Source organism: Carcharodon carcharias, chromosome 6 (assembly GCF_017639515.1).
Source record: "Carcharodon carcharias isolate sCarCar2 chromosome 6, sCarCar2.pri, whole genome shotgun sequence".
Classification (NCBI taxonomy): domain Eukaryota; kingdom Metazoa; phylum Chordata; class Chondrichthyes; order Lamniformes; family Lamnidae; genus Carcharodon; species Carcharodon carcharias.
The window spans coordinates 68,759,675-68,775,312 of record NC_054472.1 but is presented as its reverse complement, the minus strand read 5'-3'; the positions used below and the strand labels follow the sequence as shown (position 1 = coordinate 68,775,312).

Here is a 15,638-nt window from a genome sequence, read left to right as displayed (position 1 = left end):
TCTCTGAACTGCCTCCAATGCCAGTATATCTTTCCTTAGATAAGGGGACCAAATCTGTTCACAGTATTCTAGGTGTGGTCTAACTAGTGCCTTGTATAATTTTAGCAAGACTTCCCTATTTTTATACTCATTTCCCTTTGAAATAAAGGCCAACATTCGATTTACCTTCCCAAATGCCTGCTGAACGTGTATGCTAGCTTTTTGTGATTCATGTACGAGGACCCCCAAATCCCTCTGTGCTGCAGCTTTCTGCAGTCTTTTGCCATTTAAATAATATTCTACTCCTCTATTCTTCCTGCCAAAATGCATAACCTCACATTTTCCCACATTATATGCCACCTGCCAAATTTTGCCCGCTCATTTAACCTGTCTATATCACTCTGTAGACTCTTTGGGGAGAATTTTCTCCTTGGGGGTGGGGTGGTGGGGGAGCTGAGTAGGAGTGGCATGTAGCTGATGACTGATGACTGGCCATTTTATGTGGGCGGAGTGATGCACACCCGGAAATTCTGAGCGTTCCTGTATGGGCGGGGGGAGGTGGCTGAGTCGGGGCCCGCACTCTTTCATGCATGTGCACAAAAGAGCACAAAAATCTCCCTGAGACACAGCTGCCTTAGGGAGATCAGTTTCATCATCAAAAAATTAAATAAAGAAAAAAAAAATTAAGACATGTCCCCTCATGTGAACTTTAATAAAATTTTTTAATCAATTTATAAACACTTCATGAAAGCTCACCCAGCCCGTGGATGAGGTTTCATGATAAATGCAATGTCTGGGCTCTTTGCCTGCCCACCAACCTTAAGGTTGGAGGGGCAGCTCCGTTAATTACTTTATTTAGTTTTAAAATGGTCTTAATAGGCCTTTGACAGTTCGGAGGGTGTGCAGCCGACTCCAGTGCGCACCCGCTGAACTGAAAATCAGAATGATGTGGTGATGTTGGGACGCATGCCCATTTTTACCACGAGTCATTTTATGCGTTGGCGAGCAGGGCTGCGCCCCCGCATGCCGACCCTAAGATTCTGGCCTATGTGTCATCCTCATCACTTGCCTTCCCACCTATTTTTGTGTCATCCGCAAACTTGGCAGTAGTACATTCGCTTCCTTCATCCAAGTCATTAATATATATTGTAAATAATTGAGGCCCCAGCACTGATCCCTGTGGCACACCAATAGTTACAGGTTGCCATCCTGAAAATGCCCCCCTTATCCCAACTCTCTGTCTTCTATTAGTTAGCCAATCCTCTATCCATGCTAATATCCTATACCCAACACCATCTTACCTTAGCCTCATGTGCGGTACTTTATCGAACACCTTTTGGAAATCCAAATATATTACATCTACTGGTTCCCCTTCTCTATCCTGCTTGTTATCTCCTCAAAGAATTCAAATAAATTTGTCAGGCATGATTTCCCCCTCATGAAGCCATGCTGACTCTGCTTGATGATATTATGTATTTCCAAATGCTCTGCTATTACATTCTTTATAATAGTCTCTAACATTTTCCCAATGATGGATGTTAAGCTAACTGGCTAACTGGTTAAGTTACCTGTTTTTTGCCTCTCTCCTTTTTTGAATAAGCGTGTTACATTGGCAGTTTTCCAATCCTCTGGGACTTTTCCAGAATCTAAGGATTCTTGGAAGATTGCTACCAGTGCATCCACTATCTCTGTAGGTACTACTTTTAATAATATAGGATGCAATCCATTAGGTCCTGGGGACTTGTCGGCTTTTAGCCCCATGAGTTTCCCTAGTACTTTTTCTCTAGTGATAGTTATTGTATTTATTTCCTTGCCTCTTTCGCCCCTTGACTATTTAGTATTTTTGGAATGCAATTAGTGTCTTCTACTGTGAAGACTGATGCAAAGTATTTATTCAACTTCTCTGCCATTTCCTGGTTCCTCATTATTATTTCCCCAGCCTCATTCTCTCAGGGGCCTATGTTCACTTTGGTCTCTCCCTTTTTTTTCTTTAAAGATCATACTGTCCGTTTTTATATTACTTGCTAGTTTACCCTCAAATTTTACTTTCTCCTTCTTTATTTTTATGGTCATCTTTTGTTTTTTTTAAACTTTCGCAATCCTCTGACTTACCACTAATCATTGCCACATTGTTTTTTCTTTCAATGATACTATCCTTAACTTTCTTGATTAACCATGCTTGGTTTATCCCCTTCCTAGAATCCTTCTTCCTCGCTAGGATATATCTTTGTTGTGAGTCATGAATTATTTTCTCAAACGTCTGCTGTTGTTCATCAACCGTCTTTTCTGCTAGACTCCTTTCCCAGTCCACACCAGCCAACTCATTCTTTGTAAGCATCCTTATTTAAGTTTTTTCCGAACCATGTTTCTCACTCTCAGACTGAATGCTAAATTCTACTAGTTATGGTCACTGTTTCCTAGGGGATCTTTTACTCTAAGATCATTTATTAAACCTGCCTCATTACACATTACCAAATTCAAAATAACCTGATCCCTGGTTCAGTCCACAACTTACTGTTCTAGGAAACTGTCCCAAAATACACTCTATATCTTGCTTGTGGCTTTCTCTGCCAATTTGATTTTCCCAATCTATATGAAGATTAAAGTCACCCATGATTAATGTTCTGCCTTTTTTACATGCCCTCATTATCTCCTAATTTGTTCTCTGTCCTACAGTATAGCTACTATCAAGAGGACTAAAGACAACTCCCACCTGTGTCGTCTTCCCCTTGTTATTTCTTACCTCCACCCATATGGATTCTACATCTTCTGATCCAAGATCATTTCTTGCTATCGTACTTATTTCATCCGGTACTAACAAAGTTTCTCCACCACCCTTTCCTTCCTGGCTGTCCTTTAGAAAAGTCACGTACCGCTGAACATTTAGCTCCCAGCTTTGATCTCCCTGTAACCATGTCTTTGTAATGGTATAACATCATACCCATTAGCCTCTATTTGTGCCGTTAATTCATTTATCTTGTTCCGGATACTACATGTATTTATGTAAAGAGCCATTAATTTTGCCTTTTTACCATTTGACCCCCCTTTGACCCTATTGTCTGCTTTTTTTAATGTTTGTATATTCTCTCCCTTCCTGTTACACTCTGGGAATCAATACCTAAACAGCTGCCCTGCAACGCTGCAATATCCTTTAGTTTTGTTAGCCTACATATCCCTGCTCCAGAACCCTCCCATCCTCCCCCCATTTAGTTTAAAACCCTTTCTACAGCCCTAGTTATTCGATTTGCAAGGACATTGGTCCTAGTACAGTTCAAGTCCCACCGGAACAGCCCCCTTTTACCCCAGTACTGTTGCCAGTGCCCCATGAATTGAAACCCATTCTTCCCACACCAATCTCTGAGCGTTTTAGCTCCTTGACTTTATTTACCCTATGCCAGTTTGCCCGTGGCTCAAGTAATAATCCCGAGATTATTACCTTGAAAGTTCTGTTTTTTAACTTAGCTCCAAACTGTTCAAATTCTTTCAGCAGAACTGCCTTTCTAGTCCTATCAATGTTGTTGGTATCAACGTGGACAACTGGATCCCTCCCCTCCCACTCCAAGTTCCTCTCCAGCTCTGAGATGTCCTTAACCTGGCATTGGGCACGCAACACAGCCTTTGGGACTCATGCTCATGGCTGCAAAGAACAGTATCCATACCTCTAATTATGCCATCCCCTATCACTACTATGTTCCTATTTCCTCCCCCTACTTGAATGGCTCCCTGTAGCACGGTGCCATGGTCAGTTTCCTCATTCTCCCTGCAGACCCCGCTCTTGTCCGCACAGCTTGCAAGAACCTAATAACTGTTGGACAATTGCAGGGGCTGAGGCTCCTCTAATACTACCCCCTGGGTTCCCATACTTGCCTCACCTGCAGTCACACCTTCATGTCCCTGATCACAGACCAGGTTTGAATGACCTAATCTGAGGAGTGTGACCACCTCCTGGAGCAAAGTGTCCAGGTAACTTTCCCCTCCCTGATGTGGTGCAATGTCTGCAGCTCGGACTCCAGCTCCTCACTCAGATCCGAAGTTCCTCAAGCTGCAAATACTTATTATGGATCTATTCACTCTGGATCACCTTGGTGTCTAGCAGTTCCCACATGCTGCAGCAGCAAAACATCACCCATCCTGCCATCACTATTGTATTTATTTAATTTATTAATTAATTACTCCAGTATCCCTGCTCTTTACACTTTATTGTAATTATCTTTACACCAGTATTGATGTTATACATTACTTTTACTTTAAAGACTAGAAATACTCACCAATCAGCTGCTTTCCCTGTACTCGAGTCACATTGTGATTTGTGATGTCACTCCGCCACTGGTCGCCCATGAAACTCCCCGCTTTTTTAAAAATGAAGTCTCCTTGTTCCTTTTTAAATGAAGTCTCCTCGCTCTTTTTTCAAATGAACTCTGCCCACTCTTTCTAAAAATTAAGTGTCCCGGCTCACTTTAAAATGAAATCTCTTTTTAAAATGAGGTCTCCCCACTCTCCGTGCTCTTTTTAAAATGAGGTCTCCCCGCTCTCCATGCTCTTTTTAAGATGAAATCTTCCTGCTCACTTTAAAATGAAATCTCTTTTTAAAATGAGGTCTCCCCGCTCAATTTAAAATGAAATCTCTTTTTAAAATGAAGTCTTTTTTAAATGAAGTCTCCCCGCTCTTTTTTAAATGAAGTCTCCCCGCTCTTTTTTAAATGAAGTCTCCTCGCTCTTTTTTAAATGAAGTCTCCCCGCTCTTTTTAAATGAAGTCTCCCCGCTCTTTTTTAAATGAAGTCTCCCCGCTCTTTTTTAAATGAAGTCTCCCCGCTCTTTTTTAAATGAAGTCTCCCCGCTCTTTTTTAAATGAAGTCTCCCCGCTCTTTTTTAAATGAAGTCTCCCCGCTCTTTTTTAAATGAAGTCTCCCCGCTCTTTTTTAAATGAAGTCTCCCCGCTCTTTTTTAAATGAAGTCTCCCCGCTCTTTTTTAAATGAAGTCTCCCCGCTCTTTTTTAAATGAAGTCTCCCCGTTCTTTTTAAGATGAACTCTCTCCATTCTTTTTAAAATGAAGTCTCTTTGCTCTCAGCACTCTTTTTGAAAATGAAGTCTCCCCGCACTCTTTTTAAATGAAGTCTCCTCATTCTCCGCGCTTTTTAAAAAAAATGCATAAATGGTAGAATGCATAATTTTCATTTAAAATAAATAAAATCATGTTTACAGTTTATGAATCAAAAAAGACCTAACTGAATTATAATTTTTTACAATAATTCTGTCAGTGAAGCCAACTTTAAAACAAACTTAGCTTAAGAGGCATAGAATTTTTTCAGCTATTAATTTTCTTGATTAAAAAAAGCTTCTAATAACATATCCAGGATAATTTATCATCTCAGCTATATTAGAAACAATAATGGTCTCAACCAAAAAAACTTGTTCCACAAACCAAAGGCATTGGTGGGATTTTCCGGCCCTGCGAGTGGTTGGCGTCATCATGGGCGGCCAAAATGTTCTCGTCCACAACGATGCCCACCGCTGGCAGGACCGGAAAATCCTGGCCATTAACTACAACCATGATGTAGCTATGCCACTTCAACAGGTTTATTTAGAGCATGATGATTTTTTTTGTTAAAATAATCATTTGAATCCATATAGTGCAGCATAACGATTAGCTTTCCATCCGCACAACAAAAACAAGGCTCTTACTTTTCTTGACTTAATATTTTTATCATGGTGATATGATCCAACTGGAAAAGGTTGAGAGACATGAATGAGGTGCAAAGAGCTGCATGCAGCTCCGAAGCTGCAGGTTGCAGATTTGTGCTCTAGCTGATAAATCAGTACTGCAATAGTATTGTTTGTCAGCAGACCTCAGCATTTTTAATTGGTGATTCTGTTTACACAACAGAAAGAAACTGCAAATAAAAATAGGAAAACCAACACAGGTTAGTTGATTGCTTTGCCAAGCTGCTTTACTCTGTCCATGAAAGCAACCACCCTGTGATAAGCCACCAACTCCTCTACTATTGATATTTTGACCTCTTTGTCTTTGGCTGCCTACAATGTTCTAATCAAGTGCAAGGGCTGAATTGAAGATCTGGTAAGGCAGCAGCTCTTACAGTTGCAGATTGGCATTAGAAAGCAGGTGGAAGAAAAGCTGAGCAATTGTTCAGAATGACACAGAGAACTGTGTGCGAAATTGCTCCATTTGATATGGAAGAGATGGGCATTCTACTGCAGGATGTGGATCAAGGAAGAATGGGCCATATTTCATGCATGGATGCAGATTTCCAACTGAAATCAATGAATCACCAGGTTCCCTCACATCTAGCAGCAAATGAGAAGACTTGCTGGTAATAAGCACCAATTATGACATACGCCTAAATTGGGAACTCCCACACCCACTTGGAGGTACCATTTAATGCACTGCACAAGCACTCTATTTTGAACACACACTTTTGTTCTGCCAAAGCAGGATGGCATACATTTCTGACAGATGGAAGTGGCTGTTATGGAACAACAAACAGCTGCCCAGAATTCCAGTTCAAGAGGCTTCTCTGCTCTTAAGAGATTTCTTACTGTAGCCAGCAGAATGGCTGCAGAGGATTGCCTAAGTTTTCTAAAAGCCATCCATTGAATGTTTACTTCAAATAATACAGGCAATGCGGCCTAGTACATGAAGAAAGCATTGTGGCTGCTTACTGGATAATGGCAATCCGTATGTATATTTTTTCTTTGATCAAATACTTAACCATTAATTGAATACAATCTTCTATTTAAGTAACTCATAGATTGTATCAAGAACACTGGTTATCTCATGAATGCTATCTATAATGCCCTGCATCGAAGGGAACCCTATCACCTGCTGAAAGCTGTGTGTGCTGTATACTCTATGCCTACTGTTTAAGCAGGAAAATTGTTTGTTAAGCAGGGAAAATGATGAAGGTGTTGCCCCTTACAAACGCAACAATTTTCCTTTGCTTGTTCAATGTATGCTACATTCTAGTGGGTCTGGCAGAGGTCCCATTCTGTCTATGACTATTGTACTGCATCAAAGCTTCGGAAGTATTTTCATTCCTCATTTTAAATCTTAAATTAGAAGCTCAACAGAATTCCTATCCTCACCGATGGTATGGTATGATTTAAATGGAAGCCAGAATCAAGAATATTGAAGAAAAATTTTGGCAGCAGAAACAAAAGTATAATTGCAAAGCCAGTGCATGGAGCAAAATCCACCAAAGTTAACTGCAAATGCAAAATAAAAGTCCTGTAAAAAATAGGTAACCACAAATATGTGGCAATAATCGCTTTATGGGCTGAAATTTTATGGTTCCCCTGGAGTGGGATGGCAGGCATCATAACAGTGGTGTCATGCCTGCTGTTTACCCACGTTGGCTGAGATTTTTACAATAATGATGGAGGTGTTGGGCAGTCCACTTGCCAGTGGACCAATTAAGGCCCTTGAGTGGCTAACTAGTTACCACTTAAGGATCTTTTCCCACCTCCACTGGGATTTTACCTGTTAGGTGGGGAGGCTGGCGTCAGTTATCCAAACGATTAGGTGAAACCTGGCAGACTGGTGGCCGGGCAAAGGGGGGGGGGGTGTGCCTGCTTTTCAGGCCCCGTCCACCCACCAGAGACCTCCCCAAGGTAATTCTACCCTCAGGTTTCCTCTGTCCCCAGTCCCTTTGCCAGGGAATGCTAGTCTGAGCCCAGACTTACCTTTAAGACTGACTATAATCGCTGCATGTCCCTTTCTGGGACTGCCTGTAGTCTCAGCAGTGGCCACTACTCCCGATGACGTTACTTGGACAAGAGAGCTGCCGACCATTTGATCAGCTGATAGCTGTGAGATGAGACTTCTTCCCCATGGGGGCAGATGGCCTGTCTCAAGCGGGTTGCGGGGCAAGTCGGCCAAGTGGAAATGGGCTCACCTCCGCATTTTACATTGGGGATGGGAACTCCGCCCCATCATAAAATTCAGCCTATGAAGTTGACTTAAGTTGACCAGATCTCAGGTGTCCATTTTATATAAATGAGCTGTATGGATAGGGGTTTAGCATTGGTGAGGATGGTTAGGGAGAGTAGAACCTCCTGCAGGGAACCCGATTTCAATAAATATTCCATTTGAAGGAGGCTTATGCTTGTCTGAGGTACAGAATCATCCAGTAGAATATTTGGCGCACTCCACACTGGCTGTGTGTCTGATTTCACAACCTATGTCTGTCATTACTGAATTCTGCTTTGCCAGTGAAGCCTTGTAAAATTGTTTCTGCTGTCTTGTCTTTTTTGAGGAAACTTTGTATCCTCTGGTCTGAACACTTGTCATTGGTAACTTCAGATATTATCCTTTTCCATAATATTTACAGCACTGGGTGTTGGCATCTGAAGGTAAGGGAGGCAGTTTGGAACTTTGAGCATAAACCCTCCATCAGAACATATTTCTGACAGAACAGAGGAGTCCTTTTGCCATGAAACTGACAGGCTTGCAAGCTTCTGATCAGTGAAACTGAAAAGATCCAGTCATGGCCAGATGAGAGGCTGTTGCTCAAGCACTTACTCTCTGAGATTACCTTAACTCCTTGATAAGAGGTTCCAACCTCTTTGAAGTCACTTCAAACGTCTTGCATTTCACACACTTTTAGCTGCACTTCCTGCTGCTAGCCTTCACCATGGCATGAGACCAGCTTATGCAACTCTACCTTGCACCTCTGACAAAGAACAAGAGGAGCAGCCACACCAACACCAGCGGCAGCAGGAGCAACAAACAGGACCAGCATGAGGTGTCTTCTCCTCAGTCACATGCAGCTCCATATGGCAGAGGGGATGGAAACAGGGACTATGAAGTATGAAAGTGAGGATGAGTGCTGGCTGTTTAGATCAGGATGTAAGATCCATGGAAAGGAATGAATGAATGCAGCTGCAAAGTGTGCAGCTCTGAACAGTGCTGTGCAGGAGAACCTGAGGAAGTCTAGAATGTGGGGCTTGGCACCTAGCAATATTATGCCACTTAACTCTTCTATCTCCCTGAGGTCCTGAATCCTCTTGGTACACTATCTCCAGGTTGGAGGGATCATACTTCTGCTGATGACTTCTTCAACCACTTCAATGCATGCCTGCTGGGTTGATGAGGTTGTCTTCTTCCTTCTATCTTTGGGAGAGCTCACCTCACTGCAGTCTCACAGCAGAACCTCCAGTTAAGAATCAGAGAACCAGGGAGTAGCCTTCTGTTCCTAAGTTGCTGCTGCCTCAAAAATCCATGTCCAGTTGAGGAATTCTAACCCATGTCAGGGTCCTTTTAATTAGAAATATGTCCTTCGACAAAAACTGATGAGTCATTCTGCTCACCCTCCCTCACTGGCCAGGGATCTCAGAGCCAGGATGCTAATGTCATGGCTCATTAAAAGCACTTTAGCAAAGCCCGCTGAAGAATTTGCTAATGTTCCAGCTGTTTTGTTAGGGACTAATTAAGGTGAGAAAAATTCCACCCATAGTTTTAGCCTTTAATGTCCATAAAGTTTAAATCCCTATTTAGCATTAAGGAACATTACTTTTATATTATTTAAAAACACTTAGTAATTAATTTATTCTGAAAGCCAAATGGAGCTCTGGGTAGCAGGTACCAGAATGCCACACACAGAATTTGGGGTTGTAGTGATGATGAATTGGGTACTGTGTAAAACTGACAGTGTATGCACATGCACAGTTAAAAGCAAAAGTCTGGAAATTATTGTCAGTGATGCCCTGTACCTTCGTAGGGTGTGTTGTTGTAATCTTTGTTGATGAAATCAGTACAAAATGAGTGATTTGACATCAACTTCAATGAACATGTTAAGTAAGCCTTGATAGCTGAGCTCTTAACAACATAATATATCATAATTACTGCTGAACAACTTCTCTGGCCATGAAAATCTAATTTTAGAAGTGTGGGGGCTCATTCCATCAGAAAAAGACTTGAAAATTGCATGATTTTCAAAATTGATAATTTTTTAAAGATGGTTGATAATTTTCAGCTTCTACCTTAATGCCACATGCATGTCCCAATCTCTATTTTGCTTTTGGTACAATGAACAAAATGTGAGTTAAAATTCCCAATTCTTACTTCCTGTTTTGCTGTATATGTGAACTCATCAATGTGATTGGAAGATCAGCTTGTTGCTAAACACCATATATGGCAGAAAATTCAAAGTCACATTAGAATAGAAGAAAGCCACTTCTGGAGCCAACTAAATCTTTGTGGGCAGATTTTTTTCAAGGTTAGTGGTCCTTTTGCCTCTGACCATAAAATCCAGGTCATTATGTATTATTCATACAAAATTAAGATTGCTTCCTAGGTGAGTGTAAACTAGACAAATTGAAGATTTAAAAGTACTTGTATGAAACTCAACTAATATAGTTTCACATTTTCTTGTCAAACAAAACCATGGTCTTTACAATGAGCAAAACACAGATAGGCCTGATTTTCTGGTCAGCGTGCAGGGTGGGCCCTGCTCGCCGATGCGTAAAATGACGCAGTGACGTCCGGCGTGCATCCCGATGTCACAGTGCGTCATTCTGATCTTCAGTTTGGTAGGCGCACACCAGAGTTGGCTGAGCGCCCACTGAACTGTCAGAGGCCTGTTCGGGCCATTTAAAAACCAATTGTAACAATTAATAGGGCTGCCTGTCCAACCTTAAGTTTGGTGGGCAGGCGAAGAGCCCACGCAGCGTTTGCATTTTTTATGGAACCTCATCCACGGGCGTGATGAGGTTTCATGAACGGTATATAAGTTTAATTAAAAAATTTATCAAAATTCATTGACATGTCCCAGCTCATGTGACGCTGTCACATGAGGGGACGTGTCTGAATTTCTTTTTCTTTATTTCAATTTTTCATGATCAAAGTAATCTCCCTGAGGCAGCTCTGTGCCTCAGGGAGGTTTCTGCGCTCTCTCGTGCGCATGAGCAAAAGAGTGCAGGCCCCGACTCTCCCTCCTCCCCCACATGGAGCGCTCAGCGCTTCCGGATCCGCGTCATGCTGGGTGGGCCTTAATTGGCCTGCCCATGTAAAATGGCGGCGCGCAACCCATAGAAACTTATGACTTTAACAGAAAACAAGATACAGATAAGAAAGAGTCAGGGAAAGAAGCTGGTGAGAGAAAAAAGAAAGAACAAATGGTGGCAAAGGTAAACTCACTGGATGAGCTAGCAAAACATTTCAGCTGGCATTATTTTGAATAAATGAAATTTTCAAATCTTGGGAAGATTTGTAAATTTAAGTGATAATGCTGTACTATGATAAGAATCAGACTGAATGGGGTAGAAAGAAACCAACTGAAACTGGCACGCAAGCCGAAGACAGAGAGAGTAAACAGTGGGAGTTCAAACTAAGAGTGAGAGGAGCAGGTGTTTGGATTCGGACAGGAGACAGAGAGGAAGCAGCAAGATATAAGATCCAAAAAAAGGAAGCAATGGGAGCTTGGATTCAGGAAAAGAGGAAACAGCGAAAGTTCAGACTCACAAGAGAGTAAAGCGGCAGGAACCCAGGTTGAGAGAAAAATCAGCAAGGCCTCATAAGATAAGGAAAGCAGCAGTAGCTAGGATGCAGGTATGAGGCAGAGAAAAAATAGTGTAAACTTATATTCAGATACAGGAAGAAGCAGGGGCTTGGATTCAGAAAGTGAAAATGGGGGAACCCGGATCAGAGAAAGCAGAAGCTCAGATTGAGGGGAGGGAGTGAAATAGTGGGAGATCAGTTTCAGAAAGCGAGAAAACAACCAGAGCTTAGATTAAGGGAGGGGAAACAGCGGAAGCTTGGATTCCAAAAGGGAGAAAGCAGCAGGAACTTAGATTCAGTGAGATAGAATAAGCAGTGGGAGCTTAGGTTACGACTGGAGACAAAAAGAGAGGAAACAGGTGAAAGCTGGAACTAAGAATGTAGAATGAGAGGGAGCAATGGAAGTAAGGACTCTCGCCTATTTAAGACCAAAAAAACCAGAAAAGGTGGAAGGCCATAAGAAGGAAAGTGTTAATTAGCAAGAATTAACAAAGAAAAGAAAACCTTAATTGCGTTTGTCAGAGCAAATAAAAATGTCAGTGAATGTGTGGAGTACCTATTAACTTCCCTTATTCTCGCTGGACTGTAAGAAAATGGGTAGTAAAGCTGACACCTTCTTACAATTCCGCAGCCAATTGTTTTCCTCAAGTTCCTGTGATTGCAAGAATTTACATTTTCATCTCTGAAAATGATGGAGCATCATTTTGAATCTTCTCCTGCTAGATGCATTTCTGACTTTTAGGGCAGAAGTTTACAAGTTGGTGAGCGGGGGCAGAGCCTGCAGGCCGACGTGTAAAATGACACGCGGTGACCTCCCAACATCACCGTGTCCGATTTAAATTTTCAGGAAGGCGGGAGCCTAGTGAAATCAGCTGCGCGCCCGCCGACCGGTCAATGGCCAATTGAGGCACTGACAGGGTCAATTAAGTAATTAAAAGGACCCGGCCGTCCAACCTTAAGGTTGTCTGGCAGGCTAGGAGCCCCGGCGGGAACTAGAAAAAACATGAAACCTCATCCACAGGCGGGATGAGTTTTCATGTAAGCTTTAAAAAATTAATAAAGATTTTGTAAAAATTATGGACATGTCCCAACTCATGTGACATTGTCACATGAGAGGACATGTAAGGGAAGTTTTATTTTTCTATTTTTATCTTTTTTACATTTAGAGCCCATCTCCCTGAAGCTGCACTTAGCCTGCACCAAAGAGCATACTCTTAATTTTGGGATTCCCCCCACCCCACCCCACCCCCCACCCTGCACAGGGAGTGCATAGCGCCTCTGTGTGATGTCACACTGGGTGGGTCTTAATTGGCCCACCCACGTAAAATGGCAGCGCACCTCCGATCGTGGGCACTGATTGGAAGCGCGCCTGCCCATCAACCTCCCCCCCACCCCCGACAGGGGGAAAATTCAGCCCTTAAATTCACTTTTGCCCTTACTGAGTCAAGTCCCTGAACAAACCATTTAATCAGTTCTCTATTAAGTATCACTCTTTCTTTCCTGCTCTTGCAAGGGTTGTTTATGGTGCATTGTGTTGTTCTAACTTCTTTGCCCTCATAAAATGGATCATACCACGCTTTCTAGTCATATTCTTTGTTGTGTGCTGAGACAAAGAACAAGGAAGAAAACATATGTTCTGGCACTAGAAAGCAAAGTGAAGGTAAATAATTCTTCCAACTGGGAGACAGGGATGGGAACGGGAAGGAGTCTGGAAACAAAGGGAACACAAATGCCTGTTGCTTTTGTACCTCTTTGAACCTCCAGACTTGTGACAATAGTTGCAATGGCATACATATAGAAATAATTTGCTCCCCATTTTATGATTATGCTCATGTCACTTGGTCTGAAGGTTGTGCGAGATATGTTTACAGAAGGGAATGCTGATGAGTAAACTCATCTAGAAACAGATAAAGCACAAGGTGGCAATTATACAACAAAAGTAACCCAAAACTCCCAAGTGTTTTAAGTTAAGTCTTCAATCTGAAACAAGAATTTTTTGTTGTTTTATTTTTGTAATCACTTAAGCAGCTGCACATAACCTTCTGTGTTGTATGGTTAGCTTTGGCAACTCTGAATGTCCACCTCATCTATTTAGAAGAAAATCAAAATTGGTCTGGAATTTTAACATTAATTTCAGTTTTCTCATCCTTTGTCTACAATATGCAGATCTTGATAACAACAGAAAAAAAATGACGATATGAATTCCATGGGATCTACTACCATGTTTTCCAACATCTCTCACACTTGATGCCTTATCTGCTCACCACAGGACTTTATTCAGGGAAGGATAGGCAAGTTTGACACCAAAATCTAAGTTGAATGTAAACAACTTATTAGTTGTTAGAATTAAAATAATTACCACCTCTCTTGAAGGCTGCTCTCAGAATCCTTTAGTTTTGTCCTCAGATGTCTAATGGTAACCTCCTTTTGCTGCAGTGGAGTCAAGTACTGCTCCGGGTTTGGGGGCTTAATGCCATGATTATCACTGCAAGAAGTGTATTTACCAGATCGCCTGGAAAATGCAGATAATGAAAGTAAAAGGAAAGAAGAGAATGAGTTATTGAAGCCCAGGTGAACAAAACAGTTGAGGGATTTAAAAAAGGAAATCTCATTGTTAATGAACTAGATAAAAATAATAACTGGGTACAAAGAGTTCTAATCAATAGATCACTTTTTTCACAAGCTTTTCTATAAATGGAGTTGAATGCTTTAAGCGGTTGCCAATGATATTGAAGCAGACTTTATAGGTAGAATTTGAACCTTCATGTAAGATGGCAGAATTTTGCTTTTGTATTAGTTCCCCAATCCTATTATTTGGGCCACACATGTTAATTCAGCTTGCTCATATGTTTGAGTTCAGTATTCAGTCTGAGCTGAATGTCCTGAGTAGTCTTAAAAAAAAGCATTGTAGGCAAGCATTCCCATTCAGTGTTTTATTCACCCAGAAGTTGAATCTATTTACATTACTTCACTATTTATTTTCAATAATCCTCTCTGAAATTGGCAGTGGAAAGAGAAAAGAGGAAAAAGAGAATAAAATGGCTATGTAGAAGTCTGTGTGTACAACATTTTAAAAATATATACTTCTATTCACAAACCACAAGTTTCTGTTACAACTACACAAACAATAAAAATAACAAATACATAAGTTATTCTACTTAAGCAATGTTCAAAGAATGCTCTAAAGTGACATTTCATGAATATATTTATGTCTATATATGTAGATCCCTCATTTGGATCCCATATTTGCTATTTTTTGGCCTGGATATAAACAGGGGTGGTTACATACAAAGGCAGGGGATAACTTTTGGCTGAGAAAACCACAACAGGCCATAGGGCCAAGTAGATCCGATTCACAATCTCATTGTGCATGTAAGGGCGGGGGGGGGGGGGGGGGGGGGGGTGCGTGGTGGAAAAGAGTGGGGGAGCAGTGGGTGACTCCAGGATCTGATTCTAGAACCAAGGGTCTTCTTATGGAGGTAGGGTTCTGATAGGGCAGGGAGCTTCCAGGACAAGGGAAAGGAGGAGCAGGAGTGCCTTCCCTTGTTGTAAATGTGCTTAACTCCTTTCCAAAGTTGTCCTCGCGTTCTTTCAGCTGTTGAGTTTCCCCAAGGCCTGGAAACCCAGCCGGCCAGGATTAAACCTGCAAAGCAGGTTATGCCATTCCCAGCATAATATTTAAATTGCCAGCCTGCCACCTCAAAATGGGCAGGTTGGAGTAGGGTATGGGGATTTTTAAAATTTTAACCTCAGCCTAGCTCAAACTCATCTGGTAAAATCCAGCCCATAGCTTTTAGCTTTCTTAAGATAAATTCCATCTTTCTGTGCTAATCAATATTGTATAAGCACAATAACATTTATTCTATAATTTCTGCACTATAATCAATCACTGCAACAAGAGCATTTTGTTTTTACTTACATATTGAAAGACTGCTATGCTGAATAAAATAATTTTATGTTGGTGAAGTTCACTGTAACAACACTAAGTTCTCATTCAATCTTATTTTTGTGAGGACAGTAGTCCTTCATTGAGTGTATTTTCTCCTTTATATTTGATGATTCAATGCTCTTTCTGGAATGGAGAGAATGGGCAAGTAATATGCTCTTCGGTCATCATCAATACCACTCTGGAACCAATGTTGTTG

At 41.5% G+C, this 15,638-nt stretch overlaps 1 protein-coding gene across 8 annotated transcripts in view; it reads right to left on the bottom strand.

Moving 5' to 3' along the window:
• LOC121279290 (syntabulin-like) overlaps positions 1-15,638 on the bottom strand; it is a 152,288-nt gene that overhangs the window by 6,728 nt on the left and 129,922 nt on the right. For 5 of the 8 annotated variants that reach the window (XM_041190417.1, XM_041190421.1, XM_041190415.1 and 2 more), the window contains one exon: positions 13,853-14,005. The exons of 2 other annotated variants lie outside the window; for them this stretch is intronic. In XM_041190417.1, coding sequence (XP_041046351.1) covers positions 13,853-14,005 — 153 coding nt within the window. The remainder of the gene's footprint in view (positions 1-13,852; positions 14,006-15,638) is intronic. One more of the 8 variants, XM_041190418.1, reaches the window with a different exon arrangement.